This window comes from Bactrocera oleae, chromosome 6, assembly GCF_042242935.1.
Source record: "Bactrocera oleae isolate idBacOlea1 chromosome 6, idBacOlea1, whole genome shotgun sequence".
Taxonomy (NCBI): Eukaryota; Metazoa; Arthropoda; class Insecta; order Diptera; family Tephritidae; genus Bactrocera; species Bactrocera oleae.
Window position 1 is genome coordinate 37,955,784 of NC_091540.1, and position 26,647 is coordinate 37,982,430.

The 26,647-nt window shown below is 33.2% G+C and overlaps 1 protein-coding gene across 2 annotated transcripts in view; it reads left to right on the forward strand.

Annotated features, from left to right (window-relative positions):
• The window catches only part of LOC106622168 (tight junction-associated protein 1), a 135,479-nt gene that overhangs the window by 20,715 nt on the left and 88,117 nt on the right, over positions 1-26,647 (forward strand). For both annotated transcript variants that reach the window (XM_070110980.1, XM_036364805.2), the window contains exon 2: positions 16,712-17,065. In XM_070110980.1, coding sequence (XP_069967081.1) covers positions 16,712-17,065 — 354 coding nt within the window. The remainder of the gene's footprint in view (positions 1-16,711; positions 17,066-26,647) is intronic.

Sequence of the window (26,647 nt, forward strand, 5' to 3'; positions counted from 1 at the left end):
GCACAGACGGAGGGACGGACAGACAGTCACCCGGATTTCAACTCGTCTCTTCATCCTGATCATATATATATATACATAACCCTATATCTAACTCGACTAGTTTTAGGTGATACAAACAACCGTTAGGGGAATAAAACTATTATACTCTCTAGCAACAGGTTGCGAGAGTATAAAAATGTATGCGGATAATAAAAGGTATAACTTGATTTCCCTAGTAAACAATTTTTGGAGCCGATTTCTTGGGCAACATGTATGCAATAACATTTACGTACTATTTTATTGCTGAAAGTTGGGCATTAGTTTAAACGATATTTATGTTTGTTCATTATTTATTTGTTAATACATAAATCCATTAAAGTACTTTTATTTGTAAATGACATAAAATGGTATATATCACACAATTCAGTACTCGTACTTGAATAATTGTATATTATATTCTCTCTTAAACTTATTGGCCTTCTACCTCGTTCATTTTTTATCTATCCTATCTGATATTTATGACTATTAAAGTTTAAAACTGGATCAGTTTAGTAAAAATTTAAACAACTCAACTCGAGACAACTACACTATTATGGCATTACCAATCTCAGTTGAAGTTGTACTGTTGGTGACATTGAAAACCTGCGGATTTTGAAAAGAGTAAGAGAAAAATCAATTTAGTTAATGTTATTAAATTTAGTTAATGTTAACTATTAAAATACCACGATGAAAACTTTGGAGAATCTGGAGCTTTCGAACGTTCGAGTAATAAGTAGAAAAAACAACAACCCAGAATACTCGTACAACTTTATAGTTGAGTTGAGTTGTTAATGATGATACCGAAATACAAAAATGGATTTGGGTTGCAAGCCGTCATAGAGGCAATTATCTTAAATTCAAAATAGTATAATACTGCTGTTAATTTAGTTGAATAAAAAGTACCAAATGTTTCACATATTGTCTTTTCTTTTTAGACTCAATACCATATTCAAATGCACATCGTAGTATTTCAGTTTCTTTTATTTCTACACACATATCTTTGCCAGTTTGTAAAAACCTTGAATTGTCCTCTGAACTTCCTAAGTTGCTTCTGATTTTAAAACACTTATCGTAAATATTAATCATAACTGCATAGCATAGCGTTCAGAGCTTTTATTACCCTTACTTAATCACCTTATATACAAGTATTTGATAAAGAGTTTGCATTATCTTATTGCGACACTGAATTTCAACCCAATTGTGAGAAGGTCCTATAAATACTGAAATTATTCATCATATAGGTATATATATTTATATGTGTACGCATATACGTAATACAAAAGGTGATTGAACTTCAATTGTGCTAGATTATTTCTCACTCAAAACAATAATTTATTTGTGATGTTTCTTGGTTAAAGCTTATCAATGAGCAATTAATGCAAACAATTTATATGAAAATGTGTAGTGTTTTAACTTAAAATTTTAGAATTGTAATAAATTTGCACAAATTCAAAGTATTATTTATATCAATAAATTTACACCACTTACTTTTCATCTTAGTTTTTTATTCATGAGTGATGCTTCTGTTAGACCGCGTTTCACACAAAAACGTTTGTTGTCCATTCTCGGGAAATTCTTTCTTGGTGTTGCACATTTTCAAGACACGACGCGAATTCGGTAACTTGAATCGGACAATTTTCCGCATTCGCTTTCATGTCATATTCCCAAATTCCTGTGCGCTTCATTTAAGCGGTACAAAAAAAATATATTTCATTAACTAATTTTTATCCTTATTCCCCATTTTCCGGAATTATTAATAATTTCTATTATATTATGAATATTTGTATACATACTTTAAAACAAGATGATAAAATTAAAAAAAAAAACGTATTGTAATTATTCTCTTAAGCCCGACCGCAATTGCAGTCTTGGAAGGGATTTCAAAATTAAAGGGATTTCCGAACAGCGTAGCAGCGCTCCCTCGCCTACAAGCCGCAAATTTGGGTAACAAAAGTCTTCGTGTGTGAATCTCTTCCTAGCAACTTGTCTTTGGAGTGAAACATATTTGCTATTGATCTTATTTTTTTCACTGCAATTAATGTAAGGCTTCCTCTTACTAAGTCCTCGGAAACATTTTTAGTAACAAAGGTTTGCAGACAAGTAAGTCAATTGAACAGCCGTTCATTATTGAAGTGGTGTATTAGCACGCCGATGAAGTATCCAGAAACATGCCAGGACAGCGGATTCCGAACAGCGGCAGGATGCAAGTTAATGATTATTTTGGACATTTTCACCGCTTGATCTATGTTAAATTATATAACGAACTTTTTTACGATCAATTTCTGATGGGATGCTTTCTCATAATCCACTTCTGCTTCTTCTGCATTAGCTTGAAGCATAACGTCTTTTAACGTAACCTTAAAAAAACATCCCGAAATTAGGCTGATGGTAATCAGCTTATGGATGAAAGCTTACACGCGATGGCAGTCAACTAGAGAAAGCTAACAAATGTATGAACCCTTTACTTGCCAATGATGCTTTGAAAACAGTCAACGAAGAGACGAAAGGCAATTTCTTTTGGAATGCTGTATGTGGTTAAACTATTGTGTATCCATACTTGATCCCTTAGTTATGTATGCAACGAATCCACACATGACACTGGTCCTTCTGATAAATGACGTCGATGATAATTTCTGATTTCTTATCACTAGCTTTGGTTTCTTATTTTTTAGCCACTCTACCTACCTATACGTACACTACTCAAGTTTTTGAACTCGGCCAAATTACTTACGCGTTCTAATGAGTATGCAACCTCTTTACCTCATAAAAGTGTGTATTTTCTTTATATATATACAAAAGTGATTAAAAACAGATCACTGTGCCTTGCAATAGCACAAATCGCTATGATGATGTCTCACTGCAATTGGGATGTGATGGCTACAAATGTGCAACTGTGTCATTTTGCTGCTTTTTATTCGAGCTCCTTTTTAAGTGTATAGAAATGACACAGAAATGGTGTTAACAACAAAAGTCCCAGAAGCAACAACAAATTAAAGAAAAACATTGGTATAAAGTATTACAAAGCCCGAATGCACAAAGGCGTGCAGTTGAAAGGAGCAGAAAATACGGAACTATTTTCCGAGCACAGGCAAGAGATAGAAGACGGCAATGGGATGGCGTATTTGTAGACATTCATCAAAAATAATGAAAGGTTTTAAGAAATCATATGCGTTTATTCGCTTGTGTCTCTGGGTTTTATGCATATAAATACTATATTCGTATATGAAGCGATGTCTCCAAAAAGGTAGAAAAACCGAACAGGAAGTCATAGTCGCTTTTACGATAGACAACAAAAGATTCAGAGGGGTTTCACACTAATAATATCATTCCAATGAGATAATAGAGGTAAAATTAAAAGAAGATAGAAAAGATGAGCTCGGATAATAAGGCACAGCAGCAACTAATGCGCTAAGAGAATAGACAGATACAAATCTGTATCGATGTACACAAAATTACGGTAGACAAATGGTTTGGTGCTGGTACACGTTGTCATTGTGCAATTTCTTCTCTTTTAATTACACCCAAATTACTTTCCTTTACAGCATCTCTTTTGGGTGTTAGGTGAGAAAAGCTTCGCTGTTGCTAAGTCACGCTGATGACTTTCAATATATTCATGTTGTAAACAAAGGAAAAGCTCATTTCGCGTTCACACTGGCTGTCGCACTCTTTTCATTCAAAACTAATGACAGAATTTAAAGCAACGCGCTACGATGGAAATACTTTTCTTGATGGATACAAACGATGCACGTCTCAAGTTGGGATTAGGCAAGTCGCCAAAAAGAACAAATGAAGAGTAATGGGGAATGCTGTAGAAATTCGGCGCAAAAATTATTGCTGTATACATTGTAATTTGTTGGCCGTTTAAATGATTTCCAAATATATGGTAGATGTGGATATAAATACTTACAAACGAATGGTGTATTTAACGATATATTTAGCTACATTCTTGGCTATACCATATATGCGTTGTAAAATTTTTTTCAAATCTTCGAGCATTTGACCGGTGTCTTATACATAATTGCAGTTGTATAATATGACTGTATAGAACACTTTTACTGTAAAGTTTACAAATTAGTTTCCTTAGTTTCACCGACAATAGAAGCACAAAGAAATATGTGTATAAGATATTACTGTCAACGTCAAAAGAAAGTGTACACCATTTTCTTTAAGTTTTGAAGGATTACGGTAATGAGCCAGGTATACTTATTTTACGCAAAAAATGTACCCTTATCAATAGTTTTTTTTGTAACTGCCTCATTCTAATGGTGTTTAGTATCATTGTACGGAAGTTTAATTAAGTTTTAATCCAAATTGAGTTTGACAATAGGAAAGAAAATTTCACTTTACGTATGATGTGTGATTAGTGATAAGTTTTATATAGGAAGGAAAATATTTACGGGAAAATGCTTTAATAATTGGAAGAAGAAAAAAAATTTGGTAAATTAGAAAATGATTAGATTAGACCATGTTCGAGTAGGCCAAAAGGGGTCAGTAAGACAGAAATACGATCAGTTGTAAGAGCTGTAAAGATAGATCCAACTGTCAGTGCTATCAAATTGTCTACAATTGTCAGTTGAGCATTGTATGCTCATGTTCTATATGACCGGATACCGAGAATATACCACACATTTCTTCACACAACCAAAGCGACGATTAAAACGATCAAAACTAAAGACAAATCGTTCTGGAATAATGTAATTTTTTCTAACGAAAGCAAGTTCGAAGAAAGGTCACATTTTTAAACATTTTAAAAGCAAATTTGCTTTCCAGCATCGAGAAATCTGGATTAGTTCAATCCTGGTTGTTCCAAAACGAAAAGAATTATACTAGTAAGAATTCTCAGAAAAAAAATTTAACAAGAGGAGTGAAATGTATGAGCAAAAGGTGTACACCTTTTTTTAACGCTGACAGTATAATATATTCTGGTCATCAAATGTACATTTTTTGTCATAATCCCTGAATTTAATGCAAATTTACTATAAATTAATAAAACAATTAATAAGAATGCCCGCCATCGTTGCATATGTAAATGTCAGCATTAACCTTATTTGTGATCCACGATTTTCTCTGTCACTGCGCATCGACTACCGAATTTCAAAACATGATCCAATGCCAGATATATAAAAACTAAGTTTCCTTCCTTACATATGTATGTACCTTGTAACTTTTACATTTTGATGAACAAAGTAATACGAGCCATATATTTTAAAGACAAATCAGACCACAAATACAGTTAATAACAAAATTTTGTTCGTCTTCTTCAGCTTTGTATTTCGACTCGAAGGTTTTACAAAATTGATTAATTCAAATGCAATTACAGTTATAAATAATAGTAATACAAGCATATTAAAATATTAAAAATTTAATGTTTGTTTTTAAAAACTTGAGTAATTTTGAATTATTTCTTTGCAACTGGTTTGTGGCCCCTTGTAATTGAATTTATTAAACTTCTTCTATGAAATCATATAATATCTTTATTTAATTACCGTTGACTTGGCAAGGCTTTGCATATGTACTTATGTTAACATAACTTCAACTGTTCAGCAAAGCTGCCCCGACTGCCGAAAGTGCCTTTCGAGGGCGTCTGCACAACTGTTTACCACGCGACTCCTTTAGAAGGGTAGTCTCGTCGTTGCTATGGGTTTAAGAGCGTTTCTGCTGAGCTGCGTGAAATGGTTTTAAGTTTTAATTTTCTTATTCTCTGCTAAACTTAGCCATAAAAGTGCACGCACTATTATATGTGCATTTGCCAAAGCTCGCACGAAGAAATAAGTGTGTATGTACGTAAGTATGTGATTTCGTTTCAACATATACATATACATATATTATGATGTTTGTATATACAAAGCTGCTGTGCGTGAGCTGCCACAATTCGTACGCTTCAGTTTGCGTTTGCTTGGCTTGCGAAATATGAGCAAATCGTAAGTGAAATATGATTAAGTAAAGTTACAAAGTTCAAGTTGACATTGTGCAGTGTTGCATGAAAGTGCTGCTGGAAGAAAGTGTGAGCTCATGTAACTTGTTGGTATATTTGGTTTATTTGACATCACCACATCTGTCGTGATGTTCTTTTAGCGCAGAACTTTGTCGAGAGCGGGGTGCTTTAGTTACCACAATTCAAGCAAGTCGAATTGCTATGTTAATTGAATTTCGTGTTTTCTCTTTCCGCAGAATCCAATTTTTCGACCAAATCCAACTTTTAAGATGCTTGTTTACCAATATGTAACTTTCAACACTGTGAAACATGCGAGTACGTAATTGTAGGTCCAATTGATTTTCTGATTTAAACGAAGGATTACTTTGAAGTGTTATTTCGGAGATTTAAATCAAAAATGAGTGAAGAAAATAAATACATTTTGTTTATATAACTATTCATGCTCTCGCAACATGTTGCAATCGAGAGTATAATAGTTTTGTCTATGTAACGGTTGTTTGTAACACCTAGAACTAATAATATAAAGGGTAGGCCTTATGAGTATCGGACTATTGCTACGATTACAAAATGAACTTAATCGAAAACTTATAAATTGGCATAGCTAAGCCACAAATTAAGACACAACTGGAGTTTTGTTTAAAACTTTTTAAAAAGTGGGCATATCCTCGGACACTAATAGGTTAAATGTGCATATCTTAAAAATCACTAAAGATATTGTATTCAAAGGAAGGTTTCAGAAGGTGCCTTTCTATTATTTATTGAAACACTATGAAAATTATTGAAATCATATCAAAAGCACGCCCACACCCTATATAACGGTTATTTTTAAAAGTATTAGGAGTGAAGATAACTCAATAAGTAAACGCCTCAGAGACATTCCCTCGTAGGAACAGATATCAAAATTGAATAATGGGCGTCTCAGGAACAGAAATACAAATACAGTCATCTCTCTTTCCCATACATGTATCACAATTTTAATTTCCATATAATTCTTTCACTTTGCAGTATGGCAGTTACTGACAATAAAATAAAATCAAATAGATGGTTCCGAAATAAATAACAATCTTTATTATTTGTCCGTAAGATTGCGGATTAATTTTACCCGTAATCGATTCCAGCAATATTTATCTTTTAAAACAACATGATGGTAGCTCTGTTACATTTTACTGTTATTTTTGTGTTCAAATTAAACAAAAATGTGCTTTTGTTGTCGCGACACAATTATCCAGCAATATTTATCTTTTAAAACAACATGATGGTAGCTCTGTTACATTTTACTGTTATTTTTGTGTTCAAGTTAAACAAAAATGTGCTTTTGTTGTCGCGACACAATTATATTGTAAGTATATAATCTTTAGGATATTTGTCAAAACTTGATATTTCTTACAATTAACATAACTATTAATTGTAGATGAAATGGGTCGAGGAAAGCCCCGCACAGCGGCATAACTTAAGCTCATAAAAAATTTGCAAAATAATGGAGTACGGAGTCAGACCGCTGTTTTGGATTCGGAAAATCATGAACCGTTATCACTACCTCAGAATTTTAGAAGATGTTTTTTTGGTTGCTGAATGTAGTTTGACTGTTCCATCATGACAATGACCCGAAACATACCTCGGGTGTGGTCAAGGCTTCGCTCTAGAATCTAGGAATCGATGTTATGACTTGGCCGGCGCAATCTCCGTACTTAAATCCTAGAAAACCTGTGGAAGATTGTAAAGGAAAGCTTGGGACCTATTAAGCTGCGAAATAAGTAGGAACTTTGGGAAAAAGTCCAGGAGGCGTGGTATTCAATACCGAATTCAGTGTGTGGAATCTATGACGAAAAGGTGCACTGCCATTCTCTCAAAAAAGGTTTTGCCACCAAATTCTAACTTATAAGCATTTTTTAGTTACAATAATCCACTATTTACGAGTTTAGATTCCATGGTTCGATATTATTGTCAATTGAAATTCCTGACAGTTCCTTTAAAAGTTGACTGCTAATAATACTTAAATTTATATTAAGTTATTTTTACTTTCGAAATCTTTAAAATAAGTTTTATTAACTATAAAAAATAACTGTTTCCTCCTAAGAAATGTGGTAACATTTTTTTTTTTGCAAATAGTTGTGTATAAAGGTTTGATTCTATTTTATTGTCAGTAACTGTAAATTACGATATATTGCACGTTAATTCTGTGACGTTAATATTGCACCGAAATCGGACCATACCATTTCAAGTTCCTAGCTATCGACTATGTGGACCGAAATTTTTTTTTCATATATTCTGGTTACATAAGCAAATTTTTATGGGAAAGAACGTGTACAAATCGAAAATAATTGCTTTTTAAGCAAATATAGCGATTTGGTCATTTTTGCTTTTCGCGTCCATATAATGTCGGTATTTGTGGCAAACTTATTAAAATGGGAGAGAAAAATATTTTATCCTGATCTGCTATCGACATCTGCTTTAATACTACATACAGAAAAAAATCGTTTCCTTTTTCCTTGGCGAAAAAGGGAGGACGATTTCGTAGATGGGCGTAATCGGACCACTACCACGCCCACAAAACGCTATTAATCGAAAACCTCCATATATATAACAACGCCCTCTCTTCATATAACGGTTTTGTTAACGGTACATAACATTATCCTGACGATCCTATGTTACATTGTGAGAATGGGCGCAATCTACTTCCCATTTTTTTTTTTAATTGCATATGAGTCTTTCACTTTTCAGTACACAAACCAAGCTCCAATGCATATATTAAGATATAAATTTGGACCATAACATATACCCAATATGTGGACCCCAGTGAGTATGGCTGACTTTTTGTCAAAAATATCGGTCAATATGTGAGATTTGTTATAGAAATCCGGGAGAAAATGTTTCTTTGATAATAATGTACATATGTAAATATGAGGGTAATTTAAGTATAATTTTCGCTGAAGTAAAATATAGCAATAACACTAAAGGAGTCTATGACCTTCAAAGTAAGTTAATAGATACCAAATTTGGTTGTAATCCATTCACGATTTGGTCGAAGCCATTCGCTACATTTTTATACTCTTGCAACGTGTTGCTACACAATATAATAATAATTTTGTTGATCTAACGGTTTTTTGTTTTACCTAAATCTAATCGAGTTAGATATCGAGCTATGTATATATGTATAAATGATCATGATGACGTGACGAGTTCAAATCCGAGCAGCAAAACAATTTATAAATGTCGACGTGGCCCGCCCTTTAAATACTTTAAAGGACATATCTTCCGAATCGTCCAAACTACAATAAATCAACCAAACTTCAACATATAACGGTTATGTTGAAAACTAACAAAGTGCGATAACTCACTGAATATATACGGCACAAGCATTAAATTTCACAACACAGATGGCAGGGTATGGCTTTATAGGATCAGTTGTAAAAATTGAATACTTATAGGGTTTGCTCTTGCCTTAATCGAATAAAATCTAATAGTAATAGAAATATAAACATTTGATGGTATTTTTCAGGCTTTGAGCCTTGTTGAGTATAAAATGTTCGGTTACATCCGAACTTAGCTCTTCCGTACTTGTTATAAAAGCGACATAAATAAGAAATGTATAACCCGTGCGCAGAAATGCTGTAGACCGGTGTAATTCAAGTAGTTGCGGAGGTATTGAACTTACTAAAAATAAACTCTTGAAATTAATGGTTATTTGTTCGACTTTTTTTAAATTTGAAATATTGAATAATCATTAATTTTTGTGATCATTTCGGATTGTGTAGACAACTTTAAGATCTTTCTTTGTGCTTAATGTTTAACGTTCTTTGTTGATGTATTTGCACCGAATTTAAAACATACATACAACTATGGTATATCGATAGAATGTGCGTTGCACTGGATGCATTTTAAATAATTTATACATAAATTTTAAGTGGTCAACTATTGTTTTATTGTACATATAGAGCAAAGTAAAGAATTTTTCTCGATTCTATCCGGTTAAATTAGCTAGTGCTAATTCAGATGTTGCCTCTTTTGCTTAATAGTGGAAATGAGTTTATAAAGGCTAAATTTCGTGTGGAACCTATGTTCTCCAAAACCTATTAACGTTTATTTGATGGACTATAGAGAAGCAGTTCCTGAAAGAAATATCGAAAAATCCACTAAATAATTTTGAATGTTCTTAAAATGAAGTTTATTGAGATAGTTTACGCATCAAAGAAACCTGGTGGACAAGTCGTTGATGTATAGTTGAGCAATGTGGGAGCCGCTTAAATTTAACGGCAATTGCTTTCATCCGCTGTATTCTACAGATCTAACTTCGAGTGGCTTATTCCTTCACACTTCAAGAAAATATTCGCGACAAATTTAATTCAAATTTAGCGACAATGAAGAGATAATCGGCGCGACCGAGGCCTATTTAGTATCAAAAGATAAAACACAATACAAATATGATATCGAAAAAATGTACGATCTTTATAACCATGTATGTAGGTGTATTGATAGAAATGGAAATGTGATTTCGATTAAAACGATACGGATTTTTCAGCCTGTCTATACCAGACTCGTATAGATGGTCGTGATGCGCAATGAACACTATTATCGCTGTATGAAAAAAGGCGTCGAACAAAGTCAACACATTTGTATACTTGATAATAGTCTCATTACGTCGATTGATGTGTAAAATAGCATCCGATGTATCAGCAGAGCAAGCAGAGAAATGTGAACGAACAGTATATAATGACTTAGCAGACTAATGGGAGGGATTGCTGATTAAAATGTATGTAAGTATATGTATGGACAGTAGGATGGGTTAAAAAATAAACGGAATTTATTTTTTCGCTTGGTACTCTAAAAAATAGGTCCTTAGATACCTTTAAAAAAATCTCTTCAAGTATGAGCTCTTAATTTTAACGGGAAGGTCTTTCGGCTTAAAGTTTTATTATCAGATAAAAAAATTCATATCTCGCTTTCAACTATCTAAACAAATATTTCCTTTCATAGATTTTATGGGAAATCGATTGCTCTACAAAATAGTCTCTTTCAATTTTACCTAACCGATCTTAAAACTAACTTTAAAAGATATTAACGGTTGAAGTTTTTATTATTGTAAAGGAGATTTGATTTTTTCTTATGAATTTTATACCTCAATGTAGAAAATTATTTTACATTGCAAATTATATTTTATTCAATAATAAGAAAAAAATTAAAACAGAAAATTAAAAAGAATAAGAGACAACTTTTGTAGAGCAGTCTAGCGCCAAAATTGCTCCGTGCCTACTGTGTTTATGACATTTAAATTTCTGTTTGTTGTAGCTGAGATCGGGGCTTATCAGTGCTGGGCGTTAAAAGCTAATCATACATACAGGCAGACAAGTGTGTGTACATATATACAGAAACCCTTCTCTCAGCTGATATTGCTCTGCAATGTGCTTTCACTATGATAAATGGATGTCATCCACATGCCTTAGTACCCAATTTGTACGAGTTTTTGATTTTTCTAATGATGCTAAATATTTTGCTTTGTTTTCGTACAATAATTCGTTCATATACCCCTTCAAAAACGTTCATGTTCTCATTTACTGGCCCATAATCACACTTGTATGTATACCTATATGTATACCATATATGTAGATGTATGTTCTTGTAAAATATGTTATCACTCTAAATAAATTTTGCTTCACTGCAGCGCGGCTTAACGGAGCAACAGCAGCAGCAACAGTTGTCATCATAAAAGCTAAATCATTTGTAGTGTCAGTGTACGCGTCTCTTCGTAACGATAACGGTCGGAGTTTAAGAACCCTTTCCAGTGTTTAATTGTTTGTTATACTCAGGCGCAGCTTATTTTATGACGTACATATACATATACATATGTTTGTATGTGCATGTATGCATCTAGATACATATGTGGGATCGAATGTTTTTGCAGTGTCGGTGGTTAGATGGAAGTTTTTATGTGCCTTTTTTCTTAGCTCTAATAAAGATAATCACAACACTTAAAGTAATTTTTAATAAAATGAAAATAATATTAGATTCAGTGGGATATCTCCTTTTAAAAAATTAAATAAATAATTACAACAAGCAACAGCAATGATTAGAGGTCGAATTTTATTTGATGTTTGTACAATAATATTGAACAATTAGCTTCACTGTATAAGCGAAAAAAACACTACATATTGATAAAAGAAACGCTTTATTTCAGTTCTCAATATTATTCCAACATAAGCACTAACAACACAAGCTTACTGTAGCTGAACTATTCAGTGTACAAGGTAATATTTGTAAAAGTCACATACAAGTATACCATACAGTAGTCACCGTTTGCTTTAAATAGAAGTATTTTATAATGATTTGTTCCAATTAGGAATGAGAATTTAATCAACTTATAAAACAGACTAACAAAATTCCTACAGGTTAATGGGGCGTAAAGTTTGCACCCATTTCTTACAGCTTCTTTAAAATAAAATTTGAATGAGCCCTTAAAAATGTTGTTGGAATTGATTGTAGATTGAAACAAATTAAGGTTTATTGGTGCCTAATGCAGCATTGTATTATTATTATAAAGGTCGCTGGTTAAGGTTAATGAAAATGCGTACATGCTAGTTTCTTATGCTAATAAAACTTGATCTATCTGTTGCTTTTTCATAGCACTAGTAAAAATTAAATATACGAAGAAATGATTTGATACAATACAACAATATTTTTAACAACTTTCAAAGGTAAGTTGGATATAGTTATAATTTTCTTCATTTACCTACATTTTTAAAAGATTACATCAGTCTAGTGTCTTAAAAAGCCTAATTTTGCCAATTCATTGTGGTTGTAAAAGCCAATTTTCATTTTTTCAGACTTTATTAAACATATGTTTGAGTGTATCAAAATTTTGGTTCTAAAAATTTGGTTTTGGTTCTATCTTTTGACATTGTGACACAAAGTGGACAATCTTCTGGCCCTTTTCAATAGAGCATTGTGAGCTAAGAACTTGGGTTATCTGAAACAGAATAAAAGCGGGATCTTAATCTTTAAGATTTTTAGTTTTACATACATTTTTCTCAATTTTTACTATATAATGTTACTGTGAAGCTACAATTAATATACAAGTAAATACATGCTATAGTCTCTGAGTACCATCGTTGCCCGATTCGAAAAATTAATTTTCGAAAAAAAAAACTCGTTTAAAGTTTTACGTGCTGAGGCTGATTGACCGAACGCTTGTCACTACGGCGGGTTGGATAAATTTGTTTTCACTATTCTGTCAATTTAATAATATGTTAAGGATCCGTAGGTCTACTTGAAGCCAAAAGGTTTGTTTCGAGTGTCTTTGAGTTTGACTATTGGTTTGTATTTTAGCGATAATCGATCATAGTCCTTTATAAAGATGTATAATGATATTTTAGTCAAAAACAACACAAATAACAATTTGATCTTAATATTTGATTGACAATATCAAAATCAGACTATGTTATTTCTTTTGTATTCATATGTATATAACGAGCTGCATTTTTTATGTTCGTGTTTCTCACAAAAATGTTGTATTAATTCTGCCCTATTTGCTTGTCATTTTTTCAAACATTTCTCAGTGCAACAATTTCTACTCATCTCAAAAAGTAAAAATGCTTATTTATAGTTTTTGATAGTTTATTTAATTAAGTTTTTTTTTTGCAAATTATAAACATTAAGCACATTACACAGGTCAACAGCATTTTTGGACACGGTTATACCTACCTTATTTTTGTTGCATTTATACGTCAAAAGAAGAAGAATAAAAAAGTTCTGCATTTGCTTTTATGTATGTACAAAAAAGTAAAAATTGAAAATACACAAAAATTTTATATATAAATAATTTATTAAGAGATACCGATCATCCATTTAGGATTCCTTCTTGCAATAAAGATTTTAAAATAGACTCTACATGTTCAAAAATGAAAAGCTTTACTTTTCCTGCAAAGGTTCCGTAGAAGTTCTCCTTGTTTTGCCCACTTTGTTGCCTTATTATCAATAAATTTATCTAATCTGCACTATTGCTTTAAAAAGGCTTTTTTCTCCTCATTGCTAAGTAACTTCAGAAAAATATCACAATCCACAATTTTTTTATATTTCAGGGCCCCTGAAAGCTTTAAAAAAAATGTTTCGAATATTTGAAAAATAATCACCTGGTCCCCTTTAAATTCTCGGCACTGCAAACTTCAGTCTTCTTTTTTCATCTCGGTACCAGTCTACAATAAAACGTAACATATTATGATATAACCTAATTATCGTTATCAAAATAGTTAATATTTATTATTCAAAAAGAGGAAATAAACTCAGTACCCAGAATATATCTGCAAGAGTTACATGACAGATGTGAAGCCCATTTTTGTACATTTGCATCATGTCGCTACAGAGTATAATAGTTTTGTTCACCTAACGGTTGTTTGTATGATGTAAAACTAATCGAGTTAGATATAGGGTTATGTATATATTATATAAATGATCAGGATGAAGAGACGAGTTGAAATCCGGGTGACTGTCTGTCCGTCTGTCCGTCCGTCCGTGCAAGCTCTAACTTGAGTAAAAATTGAGATATCTTTATGAAACTTGGGAGACATGTTTCTTGATACCGTTAGACAGTTGGTAGGCGTAATCGGACCACTGCCACGCCCACAAAACGCCATTATTCAAAAACAAATAAATTGTCGTAACTAAGCTCCACAACAAGATACAAGACTCTTATTTGGTATACAGGATCACAATAAGCAGGGGCATCTGCAGTTAAAAACTTTTTTTTTAAAGTGGGCGTGGTCCCGCCCCTAATAGGTTTAATGTGCATATCTCCTAAACCGCTAATGCTATAATAACAAAATTCACTGGAAGAAAATGTTTTTAGAACCTCTACCTACATTGTGAAAATGGGTGAAATCGGGTGGCAACTCCGCCCACTCCCCATATAACGGTACTGTTAAAAACTACTAAAAGCGCGATAAATCAAGCACTAAACACGCCAGAGACATTAAATTTTATCTCTGGGATAGAGAGATGACTTTATAGGAACCGCGTTCAAAATTAGACAGTGGCCGTGGCCCATCCCACTTTTAGTAGAAAACCCATATCTTGAGATCTGCTTAACCGATTTCAACCAAATTCGGTGCAGAACGTTCTTTTCATATATCTATGTTATAGTACGAAAATTAGCGAAATCGGACTACAACCACGCCTATTTCCCATATCTGATTCTGTCACTTACCACTATGCATATCAAGCAAAAATGATTGTATCGGGGTAAAACTTTGTTTAAATCGAGTCAAAACTGTTCAAGCCCCTAGGTAATGAATATGTGGACCCCAGTGCCTATAGCTGACTTTTTACTGAAAATATCGGTCAACATAGAACAAGGCGGCAAGATCCACAAAGAAATCTAAAACGAGTATACAATTTGACTTTGCGAGAGTATAAAATGTTCGGTTACATCCGAACTTAGCCTTTCCTTACTTGTTAAATATATTTTTGATGCACTCGTTTTTTATATTTATGTACTCGTATATTATTCTAGTTATAATAATATAGAAGTGCATAATTAAAAGTTTTGAATTTATTAAATAAATAAAAATTGTATTATATACTGCGCAAAAGAATCTTTCACTTGTGATAGACTTACAGTCATAACAGACAATTTTCATCTTTGATAGATTTGACATAAAAAATTTGAATGTATTGGTGAACCCATCAGCTGTTTCTTGTAGGGATTTTATTTAAATCAAATACTTTTCAACTAATTCAAACTACAAGTAAAATGTAAATAATAATATCTAGGGCAAAGCAAAACGAAAGATAATTCGACATTAAAAATTTGAAAAGAGCAAACATGGTTTCTATAGGCAATACCTTATATTAAAAAAACATGCCTCGAAATGTTCGAACATATTCGTTGGAGAACTAGAGAATGTTCCACTCAGTTGAGATCTCACACCGTGGGGTAAAAATTAAACGGAATTTCCAATAAATCACAAGTCAAATAAATAAATTAAAGTAAGGGATTGGTTACCCAATGAACCTTTTTAATTATTAAAACTTCCAAATTTTTCTTGGCTACTTCGAAATAATTATCAATATGATTTAAGCTTCTTTTATATGCTAAATTGTTTAATATTGGGTTGCTGGAATCGCGTGGGTTTGATGACCACAGGTACTATTAGCACTTGCGCAGTCCTTCTGGTCCATTGTAAATTGCATGAGATCTAGTCATCCTGAGTAAAGTTTATATTTTTTGAACTGTGCAGGTTTTAACTGGCAACTTACAACAATTTTGCCAAGGAAAAATCCAACCAGCCAGCTTCAGAAGTTGTTTGGAAAAAGGCGAAGTAAAACCATCTCAATACTTCTTGCTTGACTGTTTCGCCTTGGTGATTTGTTATTAGAAAAGAATCAGGTAAAAAAGAAGCATTCGGTTCTCTAGGAATAATGTGCATTTATTGCATGAGCTCACTATATATTCACTCTAGGAATAGACGTAGACACTCGGGTTTATTTTACCATCTAAGGGAACTTGTGAAAATAGAAATAGAGCGATAAGAATCATATTACAGGAGTTTTTCACAAACACTTCATCAGTGGAAGCGTGATCCCTTCTTGCCATGATGTGCCATTGAACTAGACTAACCTAATCAGTCTAATTAAGGATTTGATTATTGTATGATAATGGAAATGCATTACATAATTAGTCTAATCCTTTAATACGTTTTGCAAACGTCATTTTACAAATAACTCACTTGACACTAACGGCTTATTTTATTTTTCTTGTCTTATTTCCAGCCAAGCAATCATTGCGAAGCGCATTTGATTGCGGCCACTAACGAAATCGAGGCACTCAAGCAGGCTCTGCTCGAGAAACACAGTCAAATTGTCGCCATGGAAACGGCATGTATACAGGAGACCGAACGCCAAGTTGAATTGGAAGATAGTGTCATTGCGTGGCAAGATAAATATGATCGTTTGTATGAGTCACATAAACGTGTGCAAAAGGTGAATCAAAGTTTGGAAGATAAACTTCTTAAATTGGTGGATCGCAATACTGGCGAGAGAGCGCAATTGACCAGTGATGTTGCCACTTTGAGCGTGCGATTGGCACAAGCAAATTTTAATATAGCAAAGCTGCAACGGGAAATTGTAAGTCACAGAATCATAAATAGTTTTCAGTTCTTCATTATTATATTTTAAATTTCCAGTAAATGGAAAATACAAAAGCACATTATTAATCACTTTCTTAATTCCAATTGAATATAATATACATATTTTGCACAACGTCTGGTCGTGATCAGTTTCGCTCAAAAATTTGTAATTCGTTTTGAGTGAAATTGAAAGTAATTGATCTGAATTTAAACCAAATGTAATAGCAAGAGAATATATATTGGACGTGCGAGTACATCTACCTGGTATATATAATATATAAAAATAGATAAAAAATCACATGCCACGTTTTATCCGGTGCAAACTCCTAAACTACTGAACCGATTTTAGTAAAATTTAGCACATTGAATTCTTTAACGGACAATTATTTATAAATTATATTTTCACTGTTTTGAATAGGTTTCTATAATAGTATTTATTGTATACCATAGTCACAGCAGCTGATCTACTCAGGATCTACTGGTATGAGTAGATATGATCAAATAATTTTTAATTTTCCTTTATTTAAAAAATCTTAAGTATGGCAGTCATCGTATTATTTTTTCCCCTTTTTTCAACCCCTAACAAACTAAATTGGGTTTCAAATTTAACATTAAATTTGCTCTAGACATTTATATATTGGTGCTGCAGATCTGCATAGGTTCGGGATCTCACTTGTCGAGTTGAAATAGCAGGTTAAGTAAAAAGAAATCCATTTTTTCCAATAACTTACTTTAGTAATCCGTATCTCACGTTGTATAAGTGATATTGGCTTATTGCTGGACTCCGTATTTTTTGAACACGCGTCGTAGATGCACACAAGCAAAAAGAAAATGCACCACGCTCTGAAAGACCAATTGTCGAAAATATTGATTAAATAATGGAAATCGTCGAATCCGACCGTCACATTCGACAGCACGGTTTCGATTGCCTAGGAGCTAGACATGGCACAAAAAACCATTTGATATCATTTAAATAAGGCTGGGTATAAAAAGAAGCTCGGTGTATGGATGCCACACGTGTGGCACAAAAAACCTCAAGGACCGAATTTCCATCTGTTAATTCGAACAAAATCGATCAATTTTTGAAGCGGATGGTTACTGTGCTAAATAGAACCTTCAATTTAACGCAAAAATTATGGATCTCTTTTTACTAGATTTTATATATAACACTTTAACTTATGTGGTCGGTACCATTAAAGGATTCCAGGGCACTGCCATGCTTGGATACATTATTTCTAAATGTTATCACTATTGTCTTTAATAGTTATTAAAAGTTTATTGATAGGCATATTACATCTGTTAGAACCGTTAAATTTGAAATTTATATTTATTACAAAGAGTTCTAAACGAAAACATGTCAACAATTTGTATGCAAATACTGAATCTGTATTCATGTGTCAAAAGTCATCAAGCAGAGCAGTTTTTTCTTGCTTCAAGTTCGATTGTACTCGGTACAAAAAGGCAACAATATAGGTGCAAGCGCTTAAAATTAGGTAAACGATAAACTCGATTTGCGATTGCGAAGGGTTGTTGTGCCTGGAACAAGAAAAGCAAAAGTTTATGTGTAAAGGATCTTTTAAGGATTTGGCTTAAAAGCAAAAACTTTGCACAGTTATTGGGTGTTGTTGCCGTGTCTAGTACTTTATTTTATTTTGTTATTGCAACACAAATGCTCTGTAAGTGCTGCAGCTCGCCATTTATCCAGCTATTCAAAGTGTTATGCGTCTTTCTTTTGACTTTACTTTCTGTAGTTTTTATTAGCCGCTTTGCTCGTGAAGCCCTCCAAAGTACGAAGTTGTGTGGTGGAAAACTTTTTTCGAGAGATTAAAAATCGCAGCGAACAAATAAAAGCGAAATTAGTTTCGCACTGTGGTCAGTCTGCTGTAAGCGGCAGCTGGCGGAGAGCAAGGCAACAATAGCGTTTAATGCAACTTGAAGAAAGTGTTGGACAATTAGTTTTTCGCGTAAAAATCAAATAAGAGAACAGTTATAGTTCCGAAAGAGTAAAAACAGTGTGAGGCATGATTTTGTTACTTTGGGCTTGAAAAAGATTTAGGTGTAACTGGTATAAAACAAAATGACACGTTTCATTATTTTGCTCACTTATCGATTTATTATATTATTATGACATTTTATATACTATTATTAGAACACCCCTGCCCGGCGTGGCTAAGGTATACATTAAATTATATTATTTTAATTTATTTAATACAGTCAAATATTTCTTATGAATAAAGACGAAAACGTTGTAGATGGTATAAAAATCCACGGGGTTATAACATAAGAAGAGCAGAAATCAACATAAGATCAACGTTTCTATTATAATTTATAAATAAAAAAGTTATAAATAATTTTAATTTCTAGTATGTAACAGATGAGTAATTTTCAAAACTGTTAGTTGATAATATTTAAGATAATTAATAGGGTAGCCAGGGTAGATCATTCTGAATTTTTAATAATTATATTTATTGTTGAATAATATTCTTGGTCCAGCTAAATTTGTAAAGTGGTTACTTCAATAATATTTCCTGTGATCTTTTTGATTTGCCGCAAAGCCTGACGATGCAACTGCCAATGAGGTTTGCTGTTGTGATATTATAAATACCTTGTTACGTGAATTTGGAACATAACATACGAGGTGTGTTCGAAAAAAAAGGTAACTTTTGCATTTTTTTGAAAAGTACTTATTTATTCATCAATATCTATTTTGTCCTCTTCAAAGTAATCACCCTCGGATATAATACACTTGTGCCCACGCTTTTTTTTAATCGTCGAAGCACTTCTGAAATGCTGCATCAATTGGCAATTGTGGCAAACGCTTTCTTTTCATTGGTTGCTTCAGTTTTGGGAATAGGAAAAAGTCGCAGCTAGCCAAATCTGGTGAATACGGTGGTTGAGGCATGATTACGAATTTGTAATTTAGCTGCACATGTTTCATTCCCAAAACCTTCGAGAAAATTGAATGGCATGAGCTGATTGATATGCCAACATCCTCTGCAACTTCCCTAATAGTGATTCGACGATTTTTCACTGTTTTGATGTTTTCTTCGCTTGTTGACGCGGTCGCACCTCCAGGATGCGAATCATCATCAACATCTTCTCGAAATTCTCTAAAGCACTTATACCACTTATTAACACTTTTTTGAGGCAAAGCATATTTGATCCATTTCTTTCGAAAGTTAAAAATCGAAGAGCATACAAAATTGTGACTCACCTTTTCTATTGTCAAACACAAACTACTAATCGAAATTGGTTGATAATGCAAGCACATGATAAACATATGTGTCCGATTAAACCTAAAACAAAATATCGATAAGCGAATGTACACAGCCTGCGAAAAATCAAAATTCACCCTTTCCTTTCAATATATCTCGTATGCTTATGATTTAAAATATCATTTTTATACTTTTGCAACATGTTGCTACAGAGTATAATAGTTTTGTTCACCTAACGGTTGTTTGTATTACCTAAAACTAATCGAGTTAAATATAGGGTTATATATATACAATATAAATGATCAGGATGAAGAGACGAGTTGAAAAACGAGTGACTGTCTGTCCGTCCGTCCGCCTGTGCAAGCTGTAACTTGAGTAAAAATTGAGATGTCTTTATGAAACTTGGTACATATGTTTCTTGGTACCGTAAGACGGTTGGTATTGCAGATGGGCGTAATCGGACCACTGCCACCATCTTTGCCATAACTAAGCTCCACAATAAGATTCAAGATTGTAATTTAGTATTGGATTATGGGAAGGGCATTTGTAGTTTAAACAAGAAAAAACGTTAACTTGGGTTGCACCTTCACAGAACTTGATTCCGATCATTAAATTTGTAAGGCAGCTATATGATATACTGATCTAATCTGAACAATCTCTTCGAAGATTGCATTATTGCCAATAACCCATGCCTAATTTCGTGAAGATACCATGTCAAATGAAAAAGTTTTCAATGCAAGCACTTTACTCCGATCGTTCAGTTTGTATGGCAGCTATATGCTATATTGATCCGATCTATACATATGTCAAATGTCAAATGTCAAATGAAAAAGTTTTCTATACAATCAATTGATTCAGATCGTTCAGTTTGTATCGCAGCTTTGCTATATGATGATTGTTGCTATAGAAAAGAACTCATGCCAAATTTCGTGAAGATATTACATCAAATAAAAGAATTTCCAAGTAACAAGTACTTGATTCCGATTGTTCAGTTTGTATGACAGCTATATGCTACAGTGGTCTGATAGAAGCTTATTAGTGAGAAAAGGACAGATGCAAAATTTCAGATCGAAAGCTTAAAAACTGAGGGACTAGTTTGTATATATACAGACAGACGAACAGACGGACATGGCTAATCAACTCAGCTCAGCATGCCGATCTTTTATATATATGTACTATAGGTTATAGGGTCGCCGACGTTTCCTTCTGGGTGTTACAAACTTCGTGGCAAACTTAATATACCCTGTTCAGAGTATAAAAATATTAAAAAAATGGTCGTGGGTCCAAACTACAATATAATAGGTAGGATCTCCTAAACTACTAAAGCAACAGAAGTTTGTTCAGGACACATATTTTTAGCCTCCTTACCGAAATTTTGAAAATGAGGAAATAGAGATCGTCCGCGTCGATTTCATCAAATTTCGGGGAAATGGAGTCGATCATCATCGTGTTATAACGCTCGATATTGATGGTAACGGCTTTTCCTGCCTAATTTCAAAAGATCTGCGCCACAATCCGCACCAAACGATGATGCCGCCATACCACAATCCGCACCAAACGGTAAATTTTTGGGAATACAATTGCGTATCCTTAGCCACACGTGCGATATAGCCGCACCGGGCTGTCAAAATCACGTCATCCCTATTGGTTAACGTTGTACTATTTATAATGATTTTCGTTATTTTAACAAACCTTATGATGAATATGTTGGTCAGTGTATGAGTTATTTATTTATAAATTTCCTGAAAATATGTTCTCGAGTTTATTTGAGCAATGCCAAAGGTTAATGCAACAAGCCCAGACCTTTATCTGTAATAAATATATCCTATATAGCGACTTCCAACTTTCCAGCTAATATTATAACTTTAAACTGTTGGTAAATGTGTGATGTTTTAATGAAATTAAGGGGACAAATTTTTCTCCAAACTATGTGGTTTAGCGCTGAATATGCAAGGAGTTGCTGCAGACCTTGGTATAAATCTCATATCCTTAAAATAATGAATTTCGATCTTTGGTTGAATTAATATCACATATACTATCTCATTTAAAGATGATTTTCATATAATATAACTTAATAAAATACTAAATTTCACGATTTCGTCGAATAATGAAAGTTGGACTCTTTCGCAACATTTTTTTAATAATTATAAAATGTTCGGTTACACCCAAACTTAGCCCTTATTTACATGTTGAGATATGCATTTGAAACTTTGCACCCATCATTTTATTTTCAAGGAGTTGTATATTTGTCGGAACAGTCGATATCGGATCGCTATAGCATATAGCATAATACAAACTGAACAATTAAAATAAAGTCATTATATGGAAAACGGTTTAATTTGTACTGTTTTAGTTGTCCAAAGCAACGGTATAATACCTGACGAAATTTTTCAGTTCGGATCACTATTTTACAGAGCTGCAATGCAAACTGAACGATTATGATCAAATTCTTGAATAGACCCTAATTCATTTGTGAAGGGTATTATAGTTATGGTGCAACCGAAGTTAACGTTTTCTTGTTATACAAGTATAAATAATTTACTTCAAGTAGTGGAGTTGTGGAATCATATATTAGCCTTTCATACCAGCCAATTTTAAGGGGTTATACCCACTTGTGAGTTGCATATATGCTGGTATTTCCAATGTACAGATTTTTGAGAATATTCTCCGAAAAATTTAAGTTGATCAGCCAAATAGTTTCGAAGGTATGTATTGTGTTTTGTTTGTTATTAGAATTTTTAAACTTATACCATGCTCCCACCAAAAGTTTTAACTGTTTAGATTACATTTAAACTATTCACTAATCTAGACTGTCCTCACTGCCGTTGGAAATTTATAAAACAGCTGTTTTTGACTAGCCGATCGGAGCTGTGCCATTTTTTCTCGCCACAACTTTATTAGATCGGCTTTGGCAGCCTCACCCCACATTACTGTTTTTTTCCTAATACTATTTTCTGTCATTTTCACTTATTAACTTGATATTGCTTTAATTTTTTTCTTTATTTGTTTGTTTAATTTTTTCACTTTGACAGTTTGTAGTGTTAAAATCAGTGTGATAAAGCTTAAAATCAGTATGGCAAACAGATGGCGGTAAATCAGAGTCCCAAATGGGGATTTAGAGTAGATTAGATTCAAATCACCTCGATGACAACATTAATAAGTGTAATTTTTATATGGCGAAACCTTGCTGAATCAAGTAGATTAGTGAGATAATCTACTCAACAACCTAATTCTTGTGATTAAGTTTCGGTCGGAACATGGTATGATTGTAATTGGTTCCCCAAAACTTTAAACGTAGTTTCGGAGTCGGTGGGGAAAATTTCTTCAAAACGGTTGAATCTTTTGATACAAATTTTTAAGCCACTCTAAAGTGTACATTTTTTCACAAAATACTATTGTTTTTCAGGAAGCTGCGAATTTAGCAAAAATTCAAATTTGGACTAGTACTTCAATCATTAACTGTATTCATTAATTGTAATAATAAGTTTCTTTGGTTTTTTGGATTTCAGATAATTTTAAGCAAAAAAAAACGTCTTCAATGGGCAACACCTTTCTTCTGAGTTCCTCCTGGAAATCGGCTACGATATCAAGGAAATCCAAACATTTTTAAAATGAATTTAGAGTATATTAGTTTCTGTAAACGTACATTTTATTTTTACTTAATAAAATGTTTTTCTCAAATAAGTTCACAAGAAACATATTTTTCTGACTTGCAAATAGAGAATAGAAAAAATGCCTTATTTGAAAATTTATGTCCCACAAATTACTATAAAAATTTTCTTGTTCATGGTATAATTTGGTGACATCGTCTATTTTTCGGATCTAAAGGTGAAACTAAGAATAAGTGGACTGGAGCATAGGTTCATCTAGTGAAGTATGTGGGTTTTACCAAAATTCAAGTTTTTCCTACTTATTATAGTTCATCTTAACATCTGAGAGACACAAACTTTACCCGCCGATTATACAAATATTTTCCTTAAGAAACTCGTAAAAATAATCACATAATTAAAGCTCGTTGCAAGCTTTCAATAACTGAGCGTCAAATTCTTTCGATGGCATGCAATTTAAAAATACCACACGCTGCTGCAAATGCTTCTCTGAATGTGTGAATTTATTCATTTGCACAATTCCACTCTTTTTTTTCTATTGACTATATTGCCTTGAGTTAATGCTGTTGAAATAACAGGAAAAACATCCTACTTAGCGTAAAGACTATACAGTGATATACATATGCATATGTACATATGTATATACTCTATATAGGCATGGGCTACAATACATTAGCGATATGTGTACGAGTATATAAATAGCTAATATTCAAGTATTTGGCTTTATCTTCTCTTGGAGCTAAGCCGTATGGAGAAACGTAAGTAAATATATATACAGATAATTTTGGGGAACCATGTTGTTGTTTGGGATATTAGATGAACCGGTCCAAAACAATTATTATAATCGCCACTTGACTATCACGTCAACGCAAACAAGCACAATAATAGCATTGCGCACCCGTCTTTAGTTTTCCCAACCTCGAATGCTGGAAAAATATTCATAAGTAGTTAGTATTCTGTTCGGAAAGGCTTGAATGCATAAAAGAAATGTTGAAAATATTCACGAAAATTTCCACTTAGTCATGGCTCCCAAAGTGTACTTACCTTTTATCCCGTTTCCAGTCATGGCCCCCTGGCACTTCATTTGAAAGCTGCAAAATTCTTTTCCATTTTTTAGTGCTCGAATTCCTCGTGCGCTTATTGGGGCTAACGGTGCCTAGTTATCTGTTGCCAGCTGCTGCCAGTTTGTACTTTCGGCTTTCGTTGGCAACTTCGCCACGTTAGTGACTGGCAGTGACGTGTACATTGACGTACATTGAAGCGACACAAGATGACACGAAGCTCCAGTGTGGCATTTGTCGCCGTCAACAATGCCAACATGTTTTTATCCTCGATTTTTTAACTATGTATTTCCGTTGCTTGCGAAGTTTGTTTACCTCTTGAGGTGGAAATGCGGGGGTGAGAAGTTTATTTGTTTTCGTCAACTCCATTATCATCCACCAGTCGTCACCGTCAGTCAAGCTAGCCGGTTTCCGTACACAATTGCAAACAACATCAACAAAAGGGCGAATTGAGTTTCACAATCATTACCGGCATTTAAATGATACCCACACACTTACTAATATATGTATATGTATATATATATACATATAAAAGTAAACATATGTATGTATGTATGAAAATGTGTAAGGCAAACCCAGCAGAAAAAACGGGTCTGTTTACTAAATTCAATCCTAATCATTAAGGTGATATTTAACCTAATACTATAAATAAGAGTTAACAATTCAAGTCCTAAGATTATACTACCAACAAATATGATAGAAAAATTTGCGAATGATTTGCTAAGATGTCTGTGGGGGTTTTAAGGTGTCCTGATTACGAATTTGAGTTAAAAAATTTTCCATCACGTACAGCTATTTTTGTCATTTTAGTAAATGGTGGTGGTTTTACCCTATACCCCTTGACTACAACACAAAAACGTGTTAGGAAACATGTACTATCATTTTCGGTTTCAGCAACCCAAAATTAGCAAAAAACAGCCTCTAACATTATTGTCGAAAAATGACTGTAAGCTAATGTTATTAATTATGGATATTTGAAAATCGAAAGCAGTAGGCTAGTATTATCTCTGACGTGTTCAATCTGTATTCATTAAATGCAGTCATGCCATCAAGTTTCTTGTTTCGCTTTTGCGACTTATTGTCAGTATTTCAAGACCGTTGAAGACTGCTGAGATATTACTCAACTTCGATGACTATGTGGCTCATATTGCCTGACAGAAAATACTTGGTAAATTCAAATCTAGCTTATACTTTTTCCTTAAACATTTCTAAAAATAGTTAACAAACCGTATTCCAAATCTTGTGATATCAAAAACTTGACTATTTACTTTTCCAAGTGCTAACTTAGGGGAGCTCATAATTGTTATATGCAAAACTGTCCTTTGATAAAGAAGCTTTTCTTTTTCTTAATATTCTACGATGACTAATTTCTAAATTGCTCAATGTTTTTAAAATTATTTCCCGTTATCAAAAGTGCATTATTATAACTTTAACAAGGCATATTAACTTTGTCCCAGAGGGAAATGTCGGAGATCCTATAAAAAATATATATAAGTGATCAGCATGACAAGCTGAATCAGCCATGTCCGTCTGTCTGTATATATGCGGACTAGTCCCTTAGTTTATAAGAATCGGTCTGAAATTTTGTATACGTCCCTTTCTCTTCACGAAATTTGGGCACAGATTATTGTTAAAGGTAATAGTGTAATTTTCAAAGAAATTGTTTAGATAGGAAAAATATCAATATGAAGTTTTT